Here is a 22,224-nt window from a genome sequence, read left to right as displayed (position 1 = left end):
ACTCTGAGCCGAATCAGTGCGTGCTACGAGTATGACAGGCGGTAACTAAGCAACCAGCCTTACAGCGTGTCCCAGAAAACAAACAGACAAGAGAAGAGTGATGTTTTTTTATTCAGACGTTGTTAAAAAGTTGTTTTATAAAGTTTAAAGACAAAAGATTAGAAGTCGGTTTATAAGCATAGTCAGGGTTTAAAAGGCTCCTCTCGAATTGAGTAGATTTTCACATTAATAAAAACTTTACGACCATATATGGGCATGCTGTTACAGTGCATGGACTGACAGGAAGTTGGTTTAAAAGGACTTCTCGTTCACATGTCTCATGATGCCCTCGACCCAGGAGAGGTTTGGATCTGCACAGACTTTCTTAGACTTCAGCGTCTGCAGGCTGGAAGGAAAAGAGAGAAAATGATTTTAGAATTCAAGATGGAGAATTCATCCTCTTTGTTTCAGATGGAAGGAACAAAATAAAGATCCCACAGGACGACAGCTGTGTTTAGTTTTTTAAATAATAATCAATGTGACAGATTGTAAACTTCCATTAAAAACCGATTTAAGAAGAAATCTGAATCTGGAAAGTGAACTACTCCACAACAAGTTAACCCTTTCTACAGAAGTACAAATTCACATTTAAAACAATAAAACAATTACTATTTTTATTGTAATTATTTTATCTGATCGTATCCCTTAGTAGATTTAAGGTATATATATATATAAGTTACACGTCTATATTGTTATTTTCTGTCACACTGCTTTAGTGTCTGGGAGGAAACATTTTGTCTTTTTTGCGTCTGTAGATAAATCAATGAATGAATCCTGAATCTACACGTTCTTTATATCTGTGTATAAATAATGTATAATACATAAATAATATGTGTGTATAAATAAAAATAGTGGTGACAGATAATAATAATAATAAATAAATTTATTATTATTATTATTATTATCTGTCACCACTCTTATTTATACATATTCTCTGTAGTTTCAAACACCTTGTGATTACTGTCAGCAGATTATTGTGTCCTGTCAACTCGATCAGCAACTTTGAAAGTTTGTATTTTAAATATTTGCCGAGTTAAAAATACTTCTTACGGGGGCGCCGATAGCTCAGCGGCAGCGACAGCGCGCGTACCATGTTGCGAGGCCTCGCTCCTCGCGCGGGTGGCCTGGGTTCGCGTCCGGCCTGTGGCCACTTTCCCGCATGTCTCTCCCCACTCTCTCCCCCCTTCCGACTCTATCCACTGTCCTCTATCAATAAAGGCAAAAGGCCAAAAACAAATCTTTAAAAAAAAAAAAAAATACTTCTTACAACGACAGAGGCGACAGTAGTGTTCGCAGCAGCCTTGAGTTCAAATCTGACCTTTTGATGCATTTCACCCCGACTCCCTGCTCATAACAATACCAGGAAAAAAAAGCGTCATTATCTTTGTCCTTCATGTGTCCGGTTGTTAAGGGGAAAAAAAAAATCTTACTATATAAAGATGTCTAAAAAAAAAAGGGTTTCATTGATTCATTCGGCTTTAAGGGAAGCTTATTAAAATCAGGGCTGTGGCACCGACCTTATTTCCTCCCAAATAAAAGTTTGTATTCAAACCTTCACCTGAACATGTTAAAAACATTCAAAATAAAAGCCTGACCTAAACCTAAGCCTCGTCTTTAAATGAAAATGAATCGAACTTCAAACACTGAATGAAAATACGATTTATCGTGATTAACAGATCGAATCTTTTGACAACTCAAATTTAAAAACAATGAAAAAGAGAAAAATGGAAAATTAAAACCCTTTTGGTTCAAAGGAACAAAAAATGAATTTGAACAAAGAAAGTGACATCAACCCTGCTTAAAAAAATCTGGATGTTTCTGTAACAAACTGGAAGCGTCTCACTGGGATCAAACACTCACATGACTCCGATCTTCGGGCAGCGGTCATCCGTCATGGAATACGAGACGATCTTGTCTTTGCTCATCCTCCTCGGGTAAAATTTGAAGCAGCAGTTCTCCAGTCCGTTTGCCCCTGAAGAAGAAGTTAAAGACTTAGAGAGGTTCTCAAAGAGAGCAGATTTAAAGGACTTTCATACTTTCATAATTTGTCGTCAAAGGAGTTGTGGTGATGACGTTCTCAGCGCTGCACTCACTGGAAGACAAAGATTCAGGTGTGTAATCTTCCTTAGGTTTGTTGTTGACCGCGACTCGAAAAGGGGCGGAGCTTTCAGTAGAAACGACCCCAGTGGAGGTCAGGTCCGGGTCAGGTGGACGACTGGTTGTCTCATAGTCGTCCCTAGCAACAGAGGAAGAGTTCACCTCATAAGATTTTAAAAACACACTTTGTTTTATTTATTTATTTTTATTTTCTTCTGAATCATACTTTCCACTGTTTGTCATTATTATTTATTTTATGTCCTTTTTTTGTATATTCACCTTTGTCTTGTGTTACATGTTGGGAATAAATAAACAAACAAATAAACAAATCAAAGAATGTTTTTTTTGAGAGATGTCTTGAGACACAGAAAAAGAAGAAGAATTTAAAGTATTAAAACAACAACCTGATCGTACAGAACCGGAGCTCATCAAGGGTTTGGTTTTTTTCCCCACATTTTTGTAAGTTTAATTTTTTTTTTAAAGTAATCTCTTATGCACCTGCCTGCTGAAATAGATGTGTGGAGTATTTTTCTACATTTTAATAACTAATTAAAATCAGGTGCAACATTTAAAGGAAAATAAACGCCTCTGCTAAAAGTCAGTTACAGTGAGCAGATAGATTTTCAAAGGGAGTCCCCCTCGGACCCTCCTCTGGACACGCCTCTGACTTAAGGGTCACCACATAACCGAGCAGAGATGTTTGATGTGGCGTGTATGAAGCTCGACATCATTTCAGCGCCTCCTACGCGGCCCTTTGCTGCATGTAACAACACCCATCCTCCCCCCCCCCCGCCCCCCCCCACACACACACACACACACACACACACACACACACTTCCTGTCTCTGCTCAGCTGTCCTAAACAGGAAATACAACAAACAAAAAACCCACAAAAAAATCACCGAGCCGACTTTGCATTAAAGAGATCGATTGATGAGGATAAAAAGGGACGGAGGTAGATGAATGTTATGTGCTGTGGTCTCTCTCTCTCTCTCTCTCTCTCTCTCTCTCTCTCTCTCTCTCTCTCCTCCCTCTCTCTCCTTCCTCTCTCTCTCCTCCCTCTCTCCTCCCTCTCTCTCTCCTCCCTCTCTCCTCCCTCTCTCTCTCCTCCCTCTCTCCTCCCTCTCTCTCTCTCTCTCTCTCTTCCCTCTCTCTCTCTCTTCCCTCTCTCTCTCTCTCCCTCTCTCTCTCCTCCCTCTCTCTCTCTCTCTCTCTCTCTCTCTTCCCTCTCTCCCTCTCTCCTCCCTCTCTCTCTCTCTCCTCCCTCTCCTGAGAGGAGGTAACTCAGGCTCACCTTGTTGTAGTATCAGCTCCTGCATGCTGCAGAAGAATTAAATGCCGTGTTGCCAGTGTTTGTCGACAGTTCATTCGTGAGCTGGACCTTCTGGCTCTCTGCTAAATAAACCTAAATAAACGTTCACTGTGTGTGTGTTCTCCTGCTCTGAAAATAAAGATAATGACGGTGCAATCCTTCGTTGTTAGTAACCTGTGTTTCTGTTCTAGTCTCTGGTTTGGAAGTCTAAAAAACAGGATTGTTGTGAAGCGGTTTAACACACACATGACCTAAAGATCACCAGTCATTCGTGATAAATAACACTGACTTACATGATGGGAGTTTCAGCTTCTGGTTTTGAAGTCTGCGCTTTCAAAGTCTTGTTTTCTGTTGGATAAGAAACGAGCGGTAAAAAAGTAAAACCCACAGTTTGTATGTGTTCGTCTCCTCGCAGCAGAGACATGCACGTACCTTCAGACGTGACGGTGCTGCTGCTTTGATTCAAGGAGACGTCAACATGTGGAAGCTGAAGACAGAACTCTCCAATCAGCTCTTCCTCCTCAGCGCTTCTCCTCCACACCGTCACTGCAAACAGAGCCACCTTCACTTCACTGTGTGAACACACAGCCGTCACACACTGATCCGTGCAGCTTTCTCCTACCTGAGGAATCATCTGTCGTGAAGAAGAAAAGGATCCAGACGATGTTCACGAGCACCACACTGACCAGCACCGCCCAGCGCATGTTTCTGCAGATCGAGGCCTCGCTGCACGCTGAGGCCAGGCTGACTGCGTCTTCCCTCCTGAGCACAGGTTAATAAGCTGCAGAATCTGCTTATCATCAAAAAAACATGTCAAATGGGACGAGGCTCATCGTTGGGCATGTACCAAGTGATGTTTGAGTAACAAATTAAAACCACAAAGTCAGATTAGATCCGCTGAGTTCAGAAGAAGTGTGTTGCATCATTTAAGAAAAGCCCATCTGACATCAAATGGGTGTGGTTATCAATGAACATAGAGAAGTCTGAGGGACAAATAACGCAACCATGGCAACAATGGGATGTCAATTTCCTTGGAGGCCCTGCTTGGGTTAATGAGGGGCCCGATGACGGGCTCCGTACAGACCCCGCATAACGAGTCAAAACATTAAACCACAATGCACAAACCAAATCTGTTTGCTTAAAGGTGACCTACTTTTCTGACCCTTTTTTCTTTCTTTTTTTTTTATCTCACATGTAGCGTTACAACGAGGCGGGTTTTAAGCCTCCTGACGAACCGTTACATCACACCCACCTGTCAGCCATGTCAGCTACACGCCCAAATATGGATAACACGTATCGTTCACAAAATCAAAACAAGGTCGTTCAAACCCCCCCCCCCCACACACACACACACAGTGAGCTCCCATTTTGTTTTTGTTGTACCAGGCTGTAAACATGTTTGTTTACTTCCTGTGCTTCTGCAGCCACCCTCTAGTGGACACTTCACAAACTGCAGGATTTTTGCACTTCCACACCGGCTTCATTTTTTAAGACCGGAGGTTCCTGCTCGGCCACTTTTGGCCATCCTCCTCACCGTGAAAAGATCACATCAGGAAGTTCTCCTCTTGTTGGCTGTGTAGAGATTTGGCCGTTTGACGACTGCGGAACAGGAACTTCCTGTTGACAGATCTTCAACATGAAGTCTGTTTTAGAATCTGCTGACGAACAGAACTGTCCAACGAAGTCTGCCATAAATACTGCTGGTGATTCTGCAGGACGCCAGACTCAGCTGCAGCCAAGATGACAGCAAACGCTGCGACTGTGAATCATCCACTTACAGTCTGAAAGAGTGATTTTTATTTGGACTTTTTTTGGGGGGCTATTTTTTGACCTTTATTGGATCGGACAGCTGAAGAGAGACGTGTCAAGAGGAGTCACGCAGCGAAGGGCCGAGGTCAGATTCAAACCCACGGCCCTGACACGATGACTACATCCTCTGTACACGTGACGCGTGTCATCACCGCTAGGGCATCTAGCACCACGGTTTTATATGATGGAGAGAATCAAAACAGATGTTTGTGTGGTTTGTTCTGATTGTCATCCTTGTTACGATGCTCATTGCTGTCTGTCATATCAATCTCTCACCTGGCGCTTTGCATTGTGGGAAAGGTTTGTGCTCCTGAATACTGTAGATTTTTCCAGAATCAGTACGACACCCTCAACACTCTGCCGATCTCAGACTCTGAGCCGAATCAGTGCGTGCTACGAGTATGACAGGCGGTAACTAAGCAACCAGCCTTACAGCGTGAAATGTCCCAGAAAACAAACAGACAAGAGAAGAGTGATGTTTTTTTATTCAGACGTTGTTAAAAAGTTGTTTTATAAAGTTTAAAGACAAAAGATTAGAAGTCGGTTTATAAGCATAGTCAGGGTTTAAAAGGCTCCTCTCGAATTGAGTAGATTTTCACATTAATAAAAACTTTACGACCATATATGGGCATGCTGTTACAGTGCATGGACTGACAGGAAGTTGGTTTAAAAGGACTTCTCGTCCACATGTCTCATGATGCCCTCGACCCAGGAGAGGTTTGGATCTGCACAGACTTTCTTAGACTTCTGCGTCTGCAGGCTGGAAGGAAAAGAGAGAAAATGATTTTAGAATTCAAGATGGAGAATTCATCCTCTTTGTTTCAGATGGAAGGAACAAAATAAAGATCCCACAGGACGACAGCTGTGTTTAGTTTTTTAAATAATAATCAATGTGACAGATTGTAAACTTCAATTAAAAACCGATTTAAGAATAAATCTGAATCTGGAAAGTGAACTACTCCATTTCACAACAAGTTAACCCTTTCTACAAAAGTACAAATTCACATTTAAAACAATAAAACAATTACTATTTTTATTGTAATTATTTTATCTGATTGTATCCCTTAGTAGATTTAAGGTATATATATATAAGTTACACGTTTATATTGTTATTTTCTTTCTGTCACACTGCTTTCGTGTCTGGGAGGAAACATTTTGTCTTTTTTGCGTCTGTAGATAAATCAATGAAAGAATCCTGAATCTACACGTTCTTTATATCTGTGTATAAATAATGTATAATACATAAATAATATGTGTGTATAAATAAAAAGAGTGATGACAGATAATAATAATAATAAATAAATGTAGTATTATTACTACTATTATTACTATTATTATTATTATTATTATTATTATTATTATTATCTGTCACCACTCTTATTTATACATATTCTCTGTAGTTTCAAACACCTTGTGAGGACTGTCAGCAGATTATTGTGTCCTGTCATTTCACCCCGACTCCCTGCTCATAACAATACCAGGGAAAAAAAGCGTCAGTATCTTTGCCCTGCATGTGTCCGGTCGTTAAGGGGGAAAAAAAATCGTACTTTGTATAAAGATGTCTAAAAATAAATAAAATAAAGGTTTGTATGAAAACCTTCACCTGAACATGTTAAAAACGTTCAAAATAAAAGCCTGACCTAATCAGGATGTTTCTGTAACAAACTGGAAGCGTCTCACTGGGATCAAACACTCACATGACTCCGATCTTCGGGCAGCGCTCATCCGTCATGGAATACGAGACGATCTTGTCTTTGCTCATCCTCCTCGGGTAAAATTTGAAGCAGCAGTTCTCCAGTCCGTTTGCCCCTGAAGAAGAAGTTAAAGACTTGGAGAGGTCCTCAAAGAGAGCAGATTCAAAGGACTTTCATACTTTCATAATTTCATACTTCCTGTCGTCGAAGGAGTTGTGGTGATGACGTTCTCAGCGCTGCACTCACTGGAAGACAAAGATTCAGGTGCAACATTTAAAGGAAAATAAACCTCCAGCACCCGTTTGCACCTGAAGTGTATTATACATGCAACACAATGTTAGATGAACAGTTATGTGAACTGTAAGTGTGCTGTTAAAATGTGAACTTATGTTAAAGCAATTAGTGGTCTCAAGAAGAGCTTGGTTTAACACCAAAGAGCATGAAGTGGTTTATTAGGGGTCGTTTCTTTAAGACTGAGTAGGATAACATTTGGGTCTAAACAGGAGTAAACAGGTGTTGATCCCGAGAAGGAGATAATAAAAGTCAACCCTGCATGGAATTGTAAATGTTAAGGCCATACGTTCAGAGTAAGTTTAAGGAGGGTAACAGTTGTTGTCCTAAGTCCAAATAAGGACTTGGATGGTTTTCTGTTTTCTTTGACCAATGCTGTATAAATACTCGTGTCTTTCTTTGTTCATGAGGGTTCACATTTGGCTGGTGACTCTCCCAGGTACCATGGCTAACCTGGACTGATGCTGTTTCTTGACTTTGTAAATAAATGTCTTACATTACAAGCAAGTCAGTGTCAGCGGATTTTTCCTCATCATCTGCACATCATCAAAGGAGGAGAACTTAAGAAACTGCACACCGCAAAGCATGAGCGTTGATTTTAGCCTGAGTCTCTGGTTTGGAAGTCAGGATTGTTGTTGTTGGGTCCAGCCAGGATGGCAAAGTTCAGGCTGTGTACGTTTGGAGAACTACGACAAAAGACTCTATATCCCAGCATGCCTTGCAGGTACTCCCAGAATGCTTTGCCACACCTAACACATAGGTGTGAAGTTTGGGAGGGTTAAAACCGGCCATGCGCCTTCTCTCTCTCTCTTTCAAACGTCGTCTGGCGACGTCCGAGGATACCCCATCTGCTTCCTGTTTCCCAACACGCTTCTCTTTGTTTAAAGGTTTTGGCACGCAGCTGATCCAAGGCCTTGAAGCATACCGACGTCCTAATTTCCGAGCCTAGATCATCCACTTGAACACATCTCAAAGAAGAGCGTCTTATTTCTCCCATAGTAAAACGGTATTGAGAGAGACTGTAAGGATTACGTCTCGTTCCGTCCTTTAAAGAAAGGACACCCACGGAGATCACCTCGCTCGACGGAGGACACTACGGCCCTGCTCAACCCTTTTGGACGCACCGCCATCTCCAAACAACTGCAGGAAGACCGTTCCAGGACCTCTTTTCTTCCTTTCATCAACCGTGGACAAAACGGTTACAAGTGAGGCTTAACTAGGTCTGGGCAGTTAGATATAGAGAGTGTGTTAATAACTGAGTTATTATTGTGAAACGGTGATAATATTTGCTTGGTGTTTGACCACTGTGTCTTAGATTTTACCAGAGTAAAATCTCTTTTGTTTCCTTTATTTGTGCCGCTATGTCCCGTGTGTTTCCCTGTGAGCTCTCACGTCATAACCGGGTAATAGACTCACTATCAGAAAGACTAGTGTGAACGCCGTCTGATACAAATCCGGCCGCTGGCTTCTGTTAGTGAAGTAAACTATGCTCTGAGTTGTGGTGAGCTCCAGGCTGAGATTGAGCTTCTGAGGTGCGCTTGTTTTCTCTCTCGCTCTCTCGCTTTACACACACGCACCTTTCGACAGACGCACACACATGGAGATCTGTGGCTTTCCAGACGCTGCTGAAACGTAGATCACGTTCTGTGTCCGCCATCACGTGACCACGTGTGGTCTCCCTCTCTCTCTCTCACTCTCACAGAAACACACACACACACACACACACACACACACACACACACACACACACACACACACACACACACACACACACACACACACACACACACACACACACACACACACACACACACACACGTGCCACGCTTGTTTGTTTTGTTTGTTACCTGTAGTTTAGCTTGCAATAGTTTGTTTGATTAAGTTTCATTGATTAACTTGATGTTGCTTTGTTAAATAAATTCTGTTATAATTTAAAGAGCAGTTGTTTGTGATTACTGTGGATTCACATTGTGACTTAGGCTGGGTGAAAGGGCTTTGTGTTCGGATTTCACACCTTCAATTAAATACAGATTATTAATTATTAATGATATTGGTATTTAATTAACAAATTTTGAGACTGATATTTGTAATATTTTGGTTGTTCCCCGTTTACAGGGTGGTGCCCCAAGGTTTATTAAACTCAGTTTAATAACAATTATTGATTTATTTTAATAATTAAGTAAACTTAATTATTAAATTTAATTCGACAACTAAATGTTACATCATAAAACCCCAACGTAATGTTGCCGCCGTGGAAAATCCCCAACATTGTGAAGCGGTTTAACACACACATGACCTAAAGATAACCAGTCATTCGTGATAAATAACACTGACTTACATGATGGGAGTTTCAGCTTCTGGTTTTGAAGTCTGCGCTTTCAAAGTCTTGTTTTCTGTTGGATAAGAAACGAGCGGTAAAAAAGTAAAACCCACAGTTTGTATGTGTTCGTCTCCTCGCAGCAGAGACATGCACGTACCTTCAGACGTGACGGTGCTGCTGCTTTGATTCAAGGAGACGTTCACTTGTGGAAGCTGAAGACAGAACTCTCCAATCAGCTCTTCCTCCTCAGCGCTTCTCCTCCACACCGTCACTGCAAACAGAGCCACCTTCACTTCACTGTGTGAACACACAGCCGTCACACACTGATCCGTGCAGCTTTCTCCTACCTGAGGAATCATCTGTCGTGAAGAAGAAAAGGATCCAGACGATGTTCACGAGCACCACACTGACCAGCACCGCCCAGCGCATGTTTCTGCAGATCGAGGCCTCGCTGCACACTGAGGCCAGGCTGACTGCGTCTTCCCTCCTGAGCACAGGTTAATAAACTGCAGAATCTGCTTATCATCAAAAAAACATGTCAAATGGGACGAGGCTCATCGTTGGGCATGTCCCAAGTGATGTTTGAGGTTCAAGGTTCAAGGTTCTTTATTTGTCAATTCCAAAATATGTCAGACATACAGTGAAATCGAAATGACGTTTCCCCCCTCCCCACGGTGCAATGTAGATAAAGAAGGTACGGTAAATAAAATAAAACAAGGTAAAAAAGATAAATATTATTTACATTAATAAACCTAAATGTGCAAAAAGTACTAAGTTAAATAAAATGGAGTATAAAACAAGACTATAAGAAAGTGAAACTTGTGCAACTTGTGCATGCGTGCAATAGAGTAACAAATTTAAACCACAAAGTCAGAGTAGAACTGCTGAGTTCAGAAGAAGTGTGTTGCATCATTTAAGAAAAGCCCATCTGATATCAAATGGGTGTGGTTATCAATGAACATAGATAAGTCTGAGGGACAAATAACGCAACAATGGGATGTCAATTTCCTTGGAGGCCCTGCGTGGGTTAATGAGGGGCCCGATGACGGGCTCCGTACAGACCCCGCATAACGAGTCAAAACATGAAACCACATTGCACAAACCAAATCTGTTTGCTTAAAGGTGACCTACTTTTCTGACCCTTTTTTTAAAAAAATCTCACAGGAGGTTTTAAACCTGACGAACCGTTACATCACACCCACCTGTCAGTCATGTCAGCTACACGCCCAAATATGGATAACGCGTATCGTTCACAAAATCAAAACAAGGTCGTTCAAAACCCCCCCCCCCCCCCCCCCCACACACACACACACACACACACACACACACAGTGAGCTCCCATTTTGTTTTTGTTGTACCAGGCTGTAAACATGTTTGTTTACTTCCTGTGCTTCTGCAGCCACCCTCTAGTGGACACTTCACAAACTGCAGGATTTTTGCACTTCCACACCGGCTTCATTTTTTAAGACCGGAGGTTCCTGCTCGGCCACTTTTGGCCATCCTCCTCAACGTGAAAAGATCACATCAGGAAGTTCTCCTCTTGTTGGCTGTGTAGAGATTTGGCAGTGATTTTTATTTGGACTTTTTTTGGGGGGCTATTTTTTGACCTTTATTGGATCGGACAGCTGAAGAGAGACGTGTCAAGAGGAGTCACGCAGCGAAGGGCCGAGGTCAGATTCAAACCCACGGCCCTGACACGATGACTACATCCTCTGTACACGTGACGCGTGTCATCACCGCTAGGGCATCTAGCACCACGGTTTTTTATGATGGAGAGAATCAAAGCAGATGTTTGTGTGGTTTGTTCTGATTGTCATCCTTGTTACGATGCTCATTGCTGTCTGTCATATCAATCTCTCACCTGGAGCTTTGCATTGTGGGAAAGGTTTGTGCTCCTGAATACTGTAGATTTTTCCAGAATCAGTACGACACCCTCAACCGATCTCAGACTCTGAGCCGAATCAGTGCGTGCTACGAGTATGACAGGCGGTAACTAAGCAACCAGCCTTACAGCGTGTCCCAGAAAACAAACAGACAAGAGAAGAGTGATGTTTTTTTATTCAGACGTTGTTAAAAAGTTGTTTTATAAAGTTTAAAGACAAAAGATTAGAAGTCGGTTTATAAGCATAGTCAGGGTTTAAAAGGCTCCTCTCGAATTGAGTAGATTTTCACATTAATAAAAACTTTACGACCATATATGGGCATGCTGTTACAGTGCATGGACTGACAGGAAGTTGGTTTAAAAGGACTTCTCGTTCACATGTCTCATGATGCCCTCGACCCAGGAGAGGTTTGGATCTGCACAGACTTTCTTAGACTTCAGCGTCTGCAGGCTGGAAGGAAAAGAGAGAAAATGATTTTAGAATTCAAGATGGAGAATTCATCCTCTTTGTTTCAGATGGAAGGAACAAAATAAAGATCCCACAGGACGACAGCTGTGTTTAGTTTTTTAAATAATAATCAATGTGACAGATTGTAAACTTCCATTAAAAACCGATTTAAGAAGAAATCTGAATCTGGAAAGTGAACTACTCCACAACAAGTTAACCCTTTCTACAGAAGTACAAATTCACATTTAAAACAATAAAACAATTACTATTTTTATTGTAATTATTTTATCTGATCGTATCCCTTAGTAGATTTAAGGTATATATATATATAAGTTACACGTCTATATTGTTATTTTCTGTCACACTGCTTTAGTGTCTGGGAGGAAACATTTTGTCTTTTTTGCGTCTGTAGATAAATCAATGAATGAATCCTGAATCTACACGTTCTTTATATCTGTGTATAAATAATGTATAATACATAAATAATATGTGTGTATAAATAAAAATAGTGGTGACAGATAATAATAATAATAAATAAATTTATTATTATTATTATTATTATCTGTCACCACTCTTATTTATACATATTCTCTGTAGTTTCAAACACCTTGTGATTACTGTCAGCAGATTATTGTGTCCTGTCAACTCGATCAGCAACTTTGAAAGTTTGTATTTTAAATATTTGCCGAGTTAAAAATACTTCTTACGGGGGCGCCGATAGCTCAGCGGCAGCGACAGCGCGCGTACCATGTTGCGAGGCCTCGCTCCTCGCGCGGGTGGCCTGGGTTCGCGTCCGGCCTGTGGCCACTTTCCCGCATGTCTCTCCCCACTCTCTCCCCCCTTCCGACTCTATCCACTGTCCTCTATCAATAAAGGCAAAAGGCCAAAAACAAATCTTTAAAAAAAAAAAAAAATACTTCTTACAACGACAGAGGCGACAGTAGTGTTCGCAGCAGCCTTGAGTTCAAATCTGACCTTTTGATGCATTTCACCCCGACTCCCTGCTCATAACAATACCAGGAAAAAAAAGCGTCATTATCTTTGTCCTTCATGTGTCCGGTTGTTAAGGGGAAAAAAAAAATCTTACTATATAAAGATGTCTAAAAAAAAAAGGGTTTCATTGATTCATTCGGCTTTAAGGGAAGCTTATTAAAATCAGGGCTGTGGCACCGACCTTATTTCCTCCCAAATAAAAGTTTGTATTCAAACCTTCACCTGAACATGTTAAAAACATTCAAAATAAAAGCCTGACCTAAACCTAAGCCTCGTCTTTAAATGAAAATGAATCGAACTTCAAACACTGAATGAAAATACGATTTATCGTGATTAACAGATCGAATCTTTTGACAACTCAAATTTAAAAACAATGAAAAAGAGAAAAATGGAAAATTAAAACCCTTTTGGTTCAAAGGAACAAAAAATGAATTTGAACAAAGAAAGTGACATCAACCCTGCTTAAAAAAATCTGGATGTTTCTGTAACAAACTGGAAGCGTCTCACTGGGATCAAACACTCACATGACTCCGATCTTCGGGCAGCGGTCATCCGTCATGGAATACGAGACGATCTTGTCTTTGCTCATCCTCCTCGGGTAAAATTTGAAGCAGCAGTTCTCCAGTCCGTTTGCCCCTGAAGAAGAAGTTAAAGACTTAGAGAGGTTCTCAAAGAGAGCAGATTTAAAGGACTTTCATACTTTCATAATTTGTCGTCAAAGGAGTTGTGGTGATGACGTTCTCAGCGCTGCACTCACTGGAAGACAAAGATTCAGGTGTGTAATCTTCCTTAGGTTTGTTGTTGACCGCGACTCGAAAAGGGGCGGAGCTTTCAGTAGAAACGACCCCAGTGGAGGTCAGGTCCGGGTCAGGTGGACGACTGGTTGTCTCATAGTCGTCCCTAGCAACAGAGGAAGAGTTCACCTCATAAGATTTTAAAAACACACTTTGTTTTATTTATTTATTTTTATCTTCTTCTGAATCATACTTTCCACTGTTTGTCATTATTATTTATTTTATGTCCTTTTTTTGTATATTCACCTTTGTCTTGTGTTACATGTTGGGAATAAATAAACAAACAAATAAACAAATCAAAGAATGTTTTTTTTGAGAGATGTCTTGAGACACAGAAAAAGAAGAAGAATTTAAAGTATTAAAACAACAACCTGATCGTACAGAACCGGAGCTCATCAAGGGTTTGGTTTTTTTCCCCACATTTTTGTAAGTTTAATTTTTTTTTTAAAGTAATCTCTTATGCACCTGCCTGCTGAAATAGATGTGTGGAGTATTTTTCTACATTTTAATAACTAATTAAAATCAGGTGCAACATTTAAAGGAAAATAAACGCCTCTGCTAAAAGTCAGTTACAGTGAGCAGATAGATTTTCAAAGGGAGTCCCCCTCGGACCCTCCTCTGGACACGCCTCTGACTTAAGGGTCACCACATAACCGAGCAGAGATGTTTGATGTGGCGTGTCTGAAGCTCGACATCATTTCAGCGCCTCCTACGCGGCCCTTTGCTGCATGTAACAACACCCACCCTCCTCCCTCCTCCCCCCCCCCCCCGCCCCACACTTCCTGTCTCTGCTCAGCTGTCCTAAACAGGAAATACAACAAACAAAAAACCTGCAAAAAAATCACCGAGCCGACTTTGCATTAAAGAGATCGATTGATGAGGATAAAAAGGGACGGAGGTAGATGAATGTTATGTGCTGTGGTCTCTCTCTCTCTCTCTCTCTCTCTCTCTCTCTCTCTCTCTCTCCTGAGAGGAGGTAACTCAGGCTCACCTTGTTGTAGTATCAGCTCCTGCATGCTGCAGAAGAATTAAATGCCATGTAGCCAGTGTTTGTGGACGGTTCATTCGTGAGCTGGACCTTCTGACTGAAGGAGAGACCTTTTTTTTTTTACTCTCGTGAAAAGAACTGAAAGTTTATTGTGTTTTTCTTTATTTTGTCATCAGCTTCTCTTTTGTTTTTAGGGTTATTCATTAAAGCAGCTTGTTCTCTGTTCGTTGTATTTTCATTTTTCTTCTTGTTTTTTAATCCTTCAAAATTCTGGTCTCAACTTTTCCTTCCAGGTTCATTATCAGTTGGTGTTAACAATGAACAACACATCTGGCTCTCTGCTAAATAAACCTAAATAAACGTTCACTGTGTGTGTGTTCTCCTGCTCTGAAAATAAAGATAATGACGGTGCAATCCTTCGTTGTTAGTATCCTGTGTTTCTGTTCTAGTCTCTGGTTTGGAGGTCTAAAAAACAGGATTGTTGTGAAGCGGTTTAACACACACATGACCTAAAGATCACCAGTCATTCGTGATAAATAACACTGACTTACATGATGGGAGTTTCAGCTTCTGGTTTTGAAGTCTGCGCTTTCAAAGTCTTGTTTTCTGTTGGATAAGAAACGAGCGGTAAAAAAGTAAAACCCACAGTTTGTATGTGTTCGTCTCCTCGCAGCAGAGACATGCACGTACCTTCAGACGTGACGGTGCTGCTGCTTTGATTCAAGGAGACGTCAACATGTGGAAGCTGAAGACAGAACTCTCCAATCAGCTCTTCCTCCTCAGCGCTTCTCCTCCACACCGTCACTGCAAACAGAGCCACCTTCACTTCACTGTGTGAACACACAGCCGTCACACACTGATCCGTGCAGCTTTCTCCTACCTGAGGAATCATCTGTCGTGAAGAAGAAAAGGATCCAGACGATGTTCACGAGCGCCACACTGACCTGCACCGCCCAGCGCATGTTTCTGCAGATCGAGGCCTCGCTGCACGCTGAGGCCAGGCTGACTGCGTCTTCCCTCCTGAGCACAGGTTAATAAACTGCAGAATCTGCTTATCATCAAAAAAACATGTCAAATAGGACGAGGCTCAACAACGAGGCGGGTTTTAAGCCCCCTGATGAACCGTTACATCACACCCACCTGTCAGTCATGTCAGCTACACGCCCAAATATGGATAACACGTATCGTTCACAAAATCAAAACCAGGTCGTTCAAAACCCCCCCCACCCCCACCCCCCCCCCCCCCCCCCCCCCCCCCCCCCCACACACACACACACACACACACACACACACACACACACACACACACACACACACACACACACACACACACACACACACACACACACACACACACACACACACACACACACACACACACACACACAGTGAGCTCCCATTTTGTTTTTGTTGTACCAGGCTGTAAGCATGTTTGTTTACTTCCTGTGCTTCTGCAGCCACCCTCTAGTGGACACTTCACAAACTGCAGGATTTTTGCACTTTCACACCGGCTTCATTTTTTAAGACCGGAGGTTCCTGCTCGGCCACTTTTGGCCATCTTCCTCACCGTGAAAAGATCACATCAGGAAGTTCTCCTCTTGTTGGCTGTGTAGAGATTTGGCCGTTTGACGACTGCGGAACAGGAACTTCCTGTTGACAGATCTTCAACATGAAGTCTGTTTTAGAATCTGCTGACGAACAGAACTGTCCAACGAAGTCTGCCATAAATACTGCTGGTGATTCTGCAGGACGCCAGACTCAGCTGCAGCCAAGATGACAGCAAACGCTGCGACTGTGAATCATCCACTTACAGTCTGAAAGAGTGATTTTTATTTGGACTTTTTTTGGGGGGCTATCTTTGACCTTTATTGGATCAGACAGCTGAAGAGAGACGTGTCAAGAGGAGTCACGCAGCGAAGGGCCGAGGTCAGATTCAAACCCACGGCCCTGACACGATGACTACATCCTCTGTACACGTGACACGTGTCATCACCGCTAGGGCATCTAGCACCACGGTTTTTTATGATGGAGAGAATGAAAACAGATAATTGTTTGTGTGGTTTGTTCTGATTGTCATCGTTGTTACGATGCTCATTGCTGTCTGTCATATCAATCTCTCACCTGGCGCTTTGCATTGTGGGAAAGGTTTGTGCTCCTGAATACTGTAGATTGTTCCAGAATCAGTACGACACCCTCAACCGATCTCAGACTCTGAGCCGAATCAGTGCGTGCTACGAGTATGACAGGCGGTAACTAAGCAACCAGCCTTACAGCGTGTCCCAGAAAACAAACAGACAAGAGAAGAGTGATGTTTTTTTATTCAGACGTTGTTAAAAAGTTGTTTTATAAAGTTTAAAGACAAAAGATTAGAAGTCGGTTTATAAGCATAGTCAGGGTTTAAAAGGCTCCTCTCGAATTGAGTAGATTTTCACATTAATAAAAACTTTACGACCATATATGGGCATGCTGTTACAGTGCATGGACTGACAGGAAGTTGGTTTAAAAGGACTTCTCGTCCACATGTCTCATGATGCCCTCGACCCAGGAGAGGCTTGGATCTGCACAGACTTTCTTAGACTTCAGCGTCTGCAGGCTGGAAGGAAAAGAGAGAAAATGATTTTAGAATTCAAGATGGAGAATTCATCCTCTTTGTTTCAGATGGAAGGAACAAAATAAAGATCCCACAGGACGACGGCTGTGTTTAGTTTTTTAAATAATAATCAATGTGACAGATTGTAAACTTCCATTAAAAACCGATTTAAGAATAAATCTGAATCTGGAAAGTGAACTACTCCATTTCACAACAAGTTAACCCTTTCTACAGAAGTACAAATTCACATTTAAAACAATTACTACTTTTATTGTAATTATTTTATCTGATCGTATCCCTTAGTAGATTTAAGGTATATATATATATAAGTTACACGTCTATATTGTTATTTTCTGTCACACTGCTTTCGTGTCTGGGAGGAAACATTTTGTCTTTTTTGCGTCTGTAGATAAATCAATGAATGAATCCTGAATCTACACGTTCTTTATATCTGTGTATAAATAATGTATAATACATAAATAATATGTGTGTATAAATAAAAATAGTGGTGACAGATAATAATAATAATAAATAAATTTATTATTATTATTATTATTATCTGTCACCACTCTTATTTATACATATTCTCTGTAGTTTCAAACACCTTGTGATTACTGTCAGCAGATTATTGTGTCCTGTCAACTCGATTTAAATATGTGCCGAGTTAAAAATACTTCTTACAACGACAGAGGCGACAGTAGTGTTCGCAGCAGCTGTGAGTTCAAATCTGACCTTTTGATGCATTTCACCCCGACTCCCTGCTCATAACAATACCAGGAAAAAAAAGCGTCATTATCTTTGTCCTTCATGTGTCCGGTTGTTAAGGGGAAAAAAAAAATCTTACTATATAAAGATGTCTAAAAAAAAAAGGGTTTCATTGATTCATTCGGCTTTAAGGGAAGCTTATTAAAATCAGGGCTGTGGCACCGACCTTATTTCCTCCCAAATAAAAGTTTGTATTCAAACCTTCACCTGAGCATGTTAAAAACATTCAAAATAAAAGCCTGACCTAAACCTAAGCCTCGTCTTTAAATGAAAATGAATCGAACTTCAAACACTGAATGAAAATACGATTTATCGTGATTAACAGATCGAATCGTTTGACAACTCAAATTTAAAAACAATGAAAAAGAGAAAATGGAAAATTAAAACCCTTTTGGTTCAAAGGAACAAAAAATGAATTTGTACAAAGAAAGTGACATCAACCCTGCTTAAAAAAATCAGGATGTTTCTGTAACAAACTGGAAGCGTCTCACTGGGATCAAACACTCACATGACTCCGATCTTCGGGCAGCGCTCATCCGTCATGGAATACGAGACGATCTTGTCTTTGCTCATCCTCCTCGGGTAAAATTTGAAGCAGCAGTTCTCCGGTCCGTTTGCACCTGAAGAAGAAAAGAAGAAGAAGTTAAAGACTTAGAGAGGTCCTCAAAGAGAGCAGATTTAAAGGACTTTATATTTGTTCTTACGGCTGCAGAGGACGGAGGAGAGCAGAGCAGCTCCCAGCATGCACAGCAGCAGGACGTGAGCGCTCCTCATGATGGCGACGATGATGAAGATGAGTTAACACTTGGCTGTTGTCTTCACCTGTAACAAAGGGCTTCTGAACAGAAAGGAGCTGTGGTTTTTGACTTTATTAAGATGTCACTCCCTGGTGTGGAGGGAGGAGGGGGAGGAGAGGGGGGCGGCGGCGGCGGTTTTTTTAAACTCGCCTGTGACACAAACTTTCCACTCGGTCTTCTGAAAAGGTCGAGTGGTAGATGCAGGAAACTCAGCTGTGGTTAATTCAGATCTGTAGCTCAAAGCTCGGCGGTGCAGGGGAGCGAAAGCAACATCTGTAACTACAACAAACATTTTTAAATTAGATATTAAAAAACATTTCTACATGGATGTAAAGTACTTTAAATGTTTTAAAATTAAAGGAGCAATCTGTAAATTACCTACTGAATGAAATGAAGCCTGCTTCCTCTGTGATCAGACATGAAGGAAACCTGCAGCAGCCAGTATGTCCTCCTTCTAACTTTAGATTCTGCTCCTGAATGCTCTGGATTTGTTTGGACCAGAGAAGGTAGGCGGGGCTTTGAAGGCCGTTTTGGACGCCCCTGGGTTTAGCAGATATGAGAGCAGTTATCAGGTCAACAGGTGTTGCAGCGATGGAAGCGGGCAGTGGAACTGCTTCAGATAGAAGTTTAGTTTATTTATTTATTTGAACAGGGGCAGTGTACAATTTACATTAACCTCAAAAAGGAGAGATGCATTGTACCAGGTTGTGCTAATTTCCACCTGCAGTCCCTGGGCAGGCTGTTGTCAACATACAAAGTATGTACACTCCAAAGCATTACATTTAAAACTATCACATACACACTAATTACATTACATTGTGGGAGCAGGCTTGTTTTAAAAGAAGCCATTTTTTGGCCTGGTGTGAAAAAGTGTTCAAATGTACATGTGGTCAGCTCTGTTGGCAACTTAGTCCCCTGTCTGATGGCCACACTGGAGAAAGCTGAGCTGCTGAATGCTGTTTTACACTGAGGAATCCAACACTGGCCTCGAACCGTCGACCGAGTGGTTCAAGATGTGACTTCTGAGCTGAGTGAAACTTTTTTAATGGAGGAGCTACCATACCATTAACTATCTTGAACAACAGGCAAAGATTTGAATATATGATTATATTTTCAAAACTTAGCATACTAGATTTTTTAAGTGATTGTACCTGAAAAAGAGGCTAAAAAGCCTCTGCATGTTTCTAATAAGCTCCAGCAGCAGAAAGCTGCTCAAACTAGGATCAATGTTGGAGATGCTTTTGAAACATGGAGAGAGGTTAGAACGCAGAAAGCTTTACAGACCCACGCAGAGCTGGCTAAACACTGAAGCTACAGTGTCCACCACATGCAGAGCTGGCTAAACAATGAAGCTACAGTGTCCACCACATGCAGAGCTGGCTAAACACTGAAGCTACAGTGTCCACCACATGCAGAGCTGGTTAAACACTGAAGCTACAGTGTCCACCACATGCAGAGCTGGCTAAACACTGAAGCTACAGTGTCCACCACATGCTGAGCTGGCTAAACACTGGAGCTACAGTGTCCACCACATGCAGAGCTGGCTAAACACTGGAGCTACAGTGTCCACCACATGCTGAGCTGGCTAAACACTGGAGCTACAGTGTCCACCACATGCAGAGCTGGCTAAACACTGAAGCTACAGTGTCCACCACATGCTGAGCTGGCTAAACACTGGAGCTACAGTGTCCACCACATGCAGAGCTGGCTAAACACTGGAGCTACAATGTCCACCACATGCAGAGCTGGCTAAACACTGAAGCTACAGTGTCCACCACATGTAGAGCTGGTTAAACACTGAAGCTACAGTGTCCACCACATGCTGTGCTGGCTAAACACTGGAGCTACAGTGTCCACCACATGCAGAGCTGGCTAAACACTGGAGCTACAATGTCCACCACATGCTGAGCTGGCTAAACACTGAAGCTACAGTGTCCACCACATGCTGACCTGTGTGAGAGGAGGGGGGAGACAGCTCTCTGTGATCTAAAAAGGAGAATCCTTAAAAGTGTAAAAACAGGGTCATGTGAAACAACAAAATGCATTTAATGAAACGTGAACAAAGACACGCAGGGCTGCTCTTCAGTTGAATATGTACACATCTTTATTTTAATAAAACCGTTGTTTATATACATTTCAAGTGAGATACAGCTGCATGGTAACCCCTCTGCTCGCTCAATGTTCACTCTGTCCTCTACAGTTAGCGGGTCTCTTCAGGGAACACAAAACAAACAGAACAGTTTAAAAAACACCTTCAGATTCAGTGTCATTGAGTCGCGTGTCTCGTGAGAGGATGCAGTAGTGTCGGGTCGATTCATACACAGGTCAGCTTTTCATGTAACAACTACCTCGTAACTCGGAGATCTCACGCTGGAAAAGATCCACACACACACACACACACACACACCATCCAGCTGCTGGCGTCAGCTGGTAAAGAAGAAGGGACGCTAAACGACTCGCTGAAACCTGCGAGCGATGACACACGGTGACGATGCGAGGCACAACTCAAAAGGCTGACATGAATGTGCAAAAAGCTTTATTGCAGTCCTGTGGTGCATCACCACACAGGGGGAGGAGGAGGGGGGGGGGAATCAGGGGGGAGTGCATCAAGAAGAGCGAGCAGAGACTCTGCAGCGAGGTGCAGAGGCGATGCAGACTCTGAAACCCGCACGGGCTGAGCTGATGATTTACTACAGAAAAGGCGACTTCCTGTTTCAGGCTTCAATTCAGCCTCAGACGGGACAAAGGGTGGAAAAATAAAACAAGACAGCACTCGTCTCACAGGGCACAAAGAGAAGAAGAAGTGAACTCAGTAGCTAAACACACGTTCACCTTCAGCTGATGGACAGATCTGTGCAAACAGGGCGAGAAGCACAACACTGCACTGCAGCCTGTGTTAAGAGGGATGTTCTTATTAAACCTTCTGCTTTTGCACGTTTGAGGGGTTTAAATGTTTGATTCGTTGTCGGAGATAAGAATCTTTAAAATAAGCGTCACGAAGGCTTTTTAAAAAAAGTCTGCCAGGATAGAAAGGATTCCTGCAGAGACGGAGCGTCATCAGCTTCACGTCTGTCGTCAAAGTCACCAAACTCCATCGACTAAAACACGAAATTAAAAGAAGAATGTGACACTTTTAAATGTGTGGGTTAAAGTTCCTTTCACTTTCTGCAACACCACCGGAGAGTTTCGGCAATTCTTGTGACTTGAACGAGCTTAAAACCCGTCAGACACGATAAAACACGATGTGTGTGTGTGTGTGTGTGTGTGTGTGTGTGTGTGTGTGTGTGTGTGTGTGTGTGTGTGACGCACGATAAAACAAAAGACAAACATTTAAGGCAGCGTAGGACGAGTTCTGCAGGTAAAATAACAGTTTCTGTCAAAGTTTTTAAAAAGACTGGTGCAAGCT

The 22,224-nt window shown here is 42.0% G+C and overlaps 3 protein-coding genes and 1 long non-coding RNA gene across 10 annotated transcripts; all 4 read right to left on the bottom strand.

Annotated features, from left to right (window-relative positions):
• Positions 1–92: 92 nt before the first annotated feature.
• LOC306841934 (uncharacterized protein) lies at positions 93–7,217 on the bottom strand. 3 transcript variants are annotated; one of them, XM_079371964.1, is made up of 8 exons: positions 5,533–5,641; positions 4,855–5,019; positions 4,070–4,240; positions 3,880–3,993; positions 3,741–3,795; positions 2,133–2,275; positions 1,900–2,011; positions 93–385 (listed from the first exon to the last, which is right to left on the bottom strand). In XM_079371964.1, exons 3-8 carry the CDS (start codon positions 4,149–4,151, stop codon positions 292–294), a joined length of 600 nt encoding a protein of 199 aa, XP_079228090.1. In that variant the 5' UTR covers positions 4,152–4,240; positions 4,855–5,019; positions 5,533–5,641; the 3' UTR covers positions 93–291. The 3 variants fall into 3 exon arrangements, 1 of the variants encoding a protein (XP_079228090.1); XR_013781631.1 differs by lacking the exons at positions 93–385; positions 1,900–2,011; positions 2,133–2,275; ... (1 more) ...; positions 3,880–3,993; positions 4,070–4,240 and adding exons at positions 6,954–7,065; positions 7,146–7,217 and having other exon boundaries at positions 4,802–5,019; positions 5,533–6,016; XR_013781632.1 differs by lacking the exons at positions 93–385; positions 1,900–2,011; positions 2,133–2,275; ... (2 more) ...; positions 4,070–4,240; positions 4,855–5,019 and adding exons at positions 5,113–5,156; positions 6,954–7,065; positions 7,146–7,217 and having other exon boundaries at positions 5,533–6,016.
• Positions 7,218–9,567: 2,350 nt separating this feature from the next.
• LOC306841566 lies at positions 9,568–11,500 on the bottom strand. Of its 4 annotated transcripts, none has more exons than XR_013781554.1 (5): positions 11,423–11,500; positions 10,944–11,108; positions 9,909–10,079; positions 9,719–9,832; positions 9,568–9,634 (listed from the first exon to the last, which is right to left on the bottom strand). It is a non-coding gene; the product is annotated as an uncharacterized lncRNA (long non-coding RNA). The 4 variants fall into 4 exon arrangements; XR_013781555.1 differs by having other exon boundaries at positions 9,909–10,076; XR_013781556.1 differs by lacking the exons at positions 10,944–11,108; positions 11,423–11,500 and adding an exon at positions 10,764–10,833 and having other exon boundaries at positions 9,909–10,076.
• A 101-nt stretch (positions 11,501–11,601) lies between these two features.
• Positions 11,602–16,857, bottom strand: LOC306841525 (uncharacterized protein). Of its 2 annotated transcripts, XM_079371455.1 has the most exons (8): positions 16,788–16,857; positions 16,107–16,271; positions 15,547–15,714; positions 15,357–15,470; positions 15,218–15,272; positions 13,642–13,784; positions 13,409–13,520; positions 11,602–11,894 (listed from the first exon to the last, which is right to left on the bottom strand). In XM_079371455.1, the coding sequence occupies exons 3-8, from the start codon at positions 15,626–15,628 to the stop codon at positions 11,801–11,803; spliced, it is 600 nt and encodes a 199-aa protein (XP_079227581.1). In that variant the 5' UTR covers positions 15,629–15,714; positions 16,107–16,271; positions 16,788–16,857; the 3' UTR covers positions 11,602–11,800. The 2 variants fall into 2 exon arrangements, with proteins under 2 accessions (XP_079227581.1, XP_079227580.1); XM_079371454.1 differs by lacking the exons at positions 16,107–16,271; positions 16,788–16,857 and adding an exon at positions 15,807–15,876.
• Positions 16,858–16,966: 109 nt separating this feature from the next.
• Positions 16,967–19,097, bottom strand: LOC306841911 (monocyte chemotactic protein 1B-like). Its single transcript, XM_079371938.1, has 3 exons — positions 18,726–19,097; positions 18,530–18,641; positions 16,967–17,259 (listed from the first exon to the last, which is right to left on the bottom strand). The coding sequence occupies exons 1-3, from the start codon at positions 18,793–18,795 to the stop codon at positions 17,166–17,168; spliced, it is 276 nt and encodes a 91-aa protein (XP_079228064.1). The 5' UTR covers positions 18,796–19,097; the 3' UTR covers positions 16,967–17,165.
• Between the last annotated feature and the right edge of the window lie 3,127 nt (positions 19,098–22,224).

This window comes from Symphodus melops, assembly GCF_947650265.1.
Source record: "Symphodus melops genome assembly, chromosome: 20".
Classification (NCBI taxonomy): Eukaryota; Metazoa; Chordata; class Actinopteri; order Labriformes; family Labridae; genus Symphodus; species Symphodus melops.
Note: the sequence above shows the minus strand (reverse complement) of the source record. Positions and strands in the feature narration are given on the sequence as shown.

Excerpts from the sequence above, each read along its gene's own strand:
- LOC306841934 (XM_079371964.1), bottom strand. The coding sequence starts at position 4,151 with ATGCGCTGGGCGGTGCTGGTCAGTGTGGTGCTCGTGAACATCGTCTGG. Across the intron at positions 3,994-4,069 it reads CACGACAGATGATTCCTCAG|TGACGGTGTGGAGGAGAAGC; the intron begins GTAGGAGAAAGC and ends CTCTGTTTGCAG. Across the intron at positions 3,796-3,879 it reads CAGCACCGTCACGTCTGAAG|AAAACAAGACTTTGAAAGCG; the intron begins GTACGTGCATGT and ends CTTATCCAACAG.
- LOC306841525 (XM_079371455.1), bottom strand. The coding sequence starts at position 15,628 with ATGCGCTGGGCGGTGCAGGTCAGTGTGGCGCTCGTGAACATCGTCTGG. Across the intron at positions 15,471-15,546 it reads CACGACAGATGATTCCTCAG|TGACGGTGTGGAGGAGAAGC; the intron begins GTAGGAGAAAGC and ends CTCTGTTTGCAG. Across the intron at positions 13,521-13,641 it reads ACCTGAATCTTTGTCTTCCA|GGGCAAACGGACTGGAGAAC; the intron begins GTGAGTGCAGCG and ends CTTCTTCTTCAG.
- LOC306841911 (XM_079371938.1), bottom strand. The coding sequence starts at position 18,795 with ATGAGGAGCGCTCACGTCCTGCTGCTGTGCATGCTGGGAGCTGCTCTG. Across the intron at positions 18,642-18,725 it reads CTCCTCCGTCCTCTGCAGCC|GTGCAAACGGACCGGAGAAC; the intron begins GTAAGAACAAAT and ends TTTCTTCTTCAG. Across the intron at positions 17,260-18,529 it reads TGCCCGAAGATCGGAGTCAT|CCTGCAGACGCTGAAGTCTA; the intron begins GTGAGTGTTTGA and ends TTTTCCTTCCAG.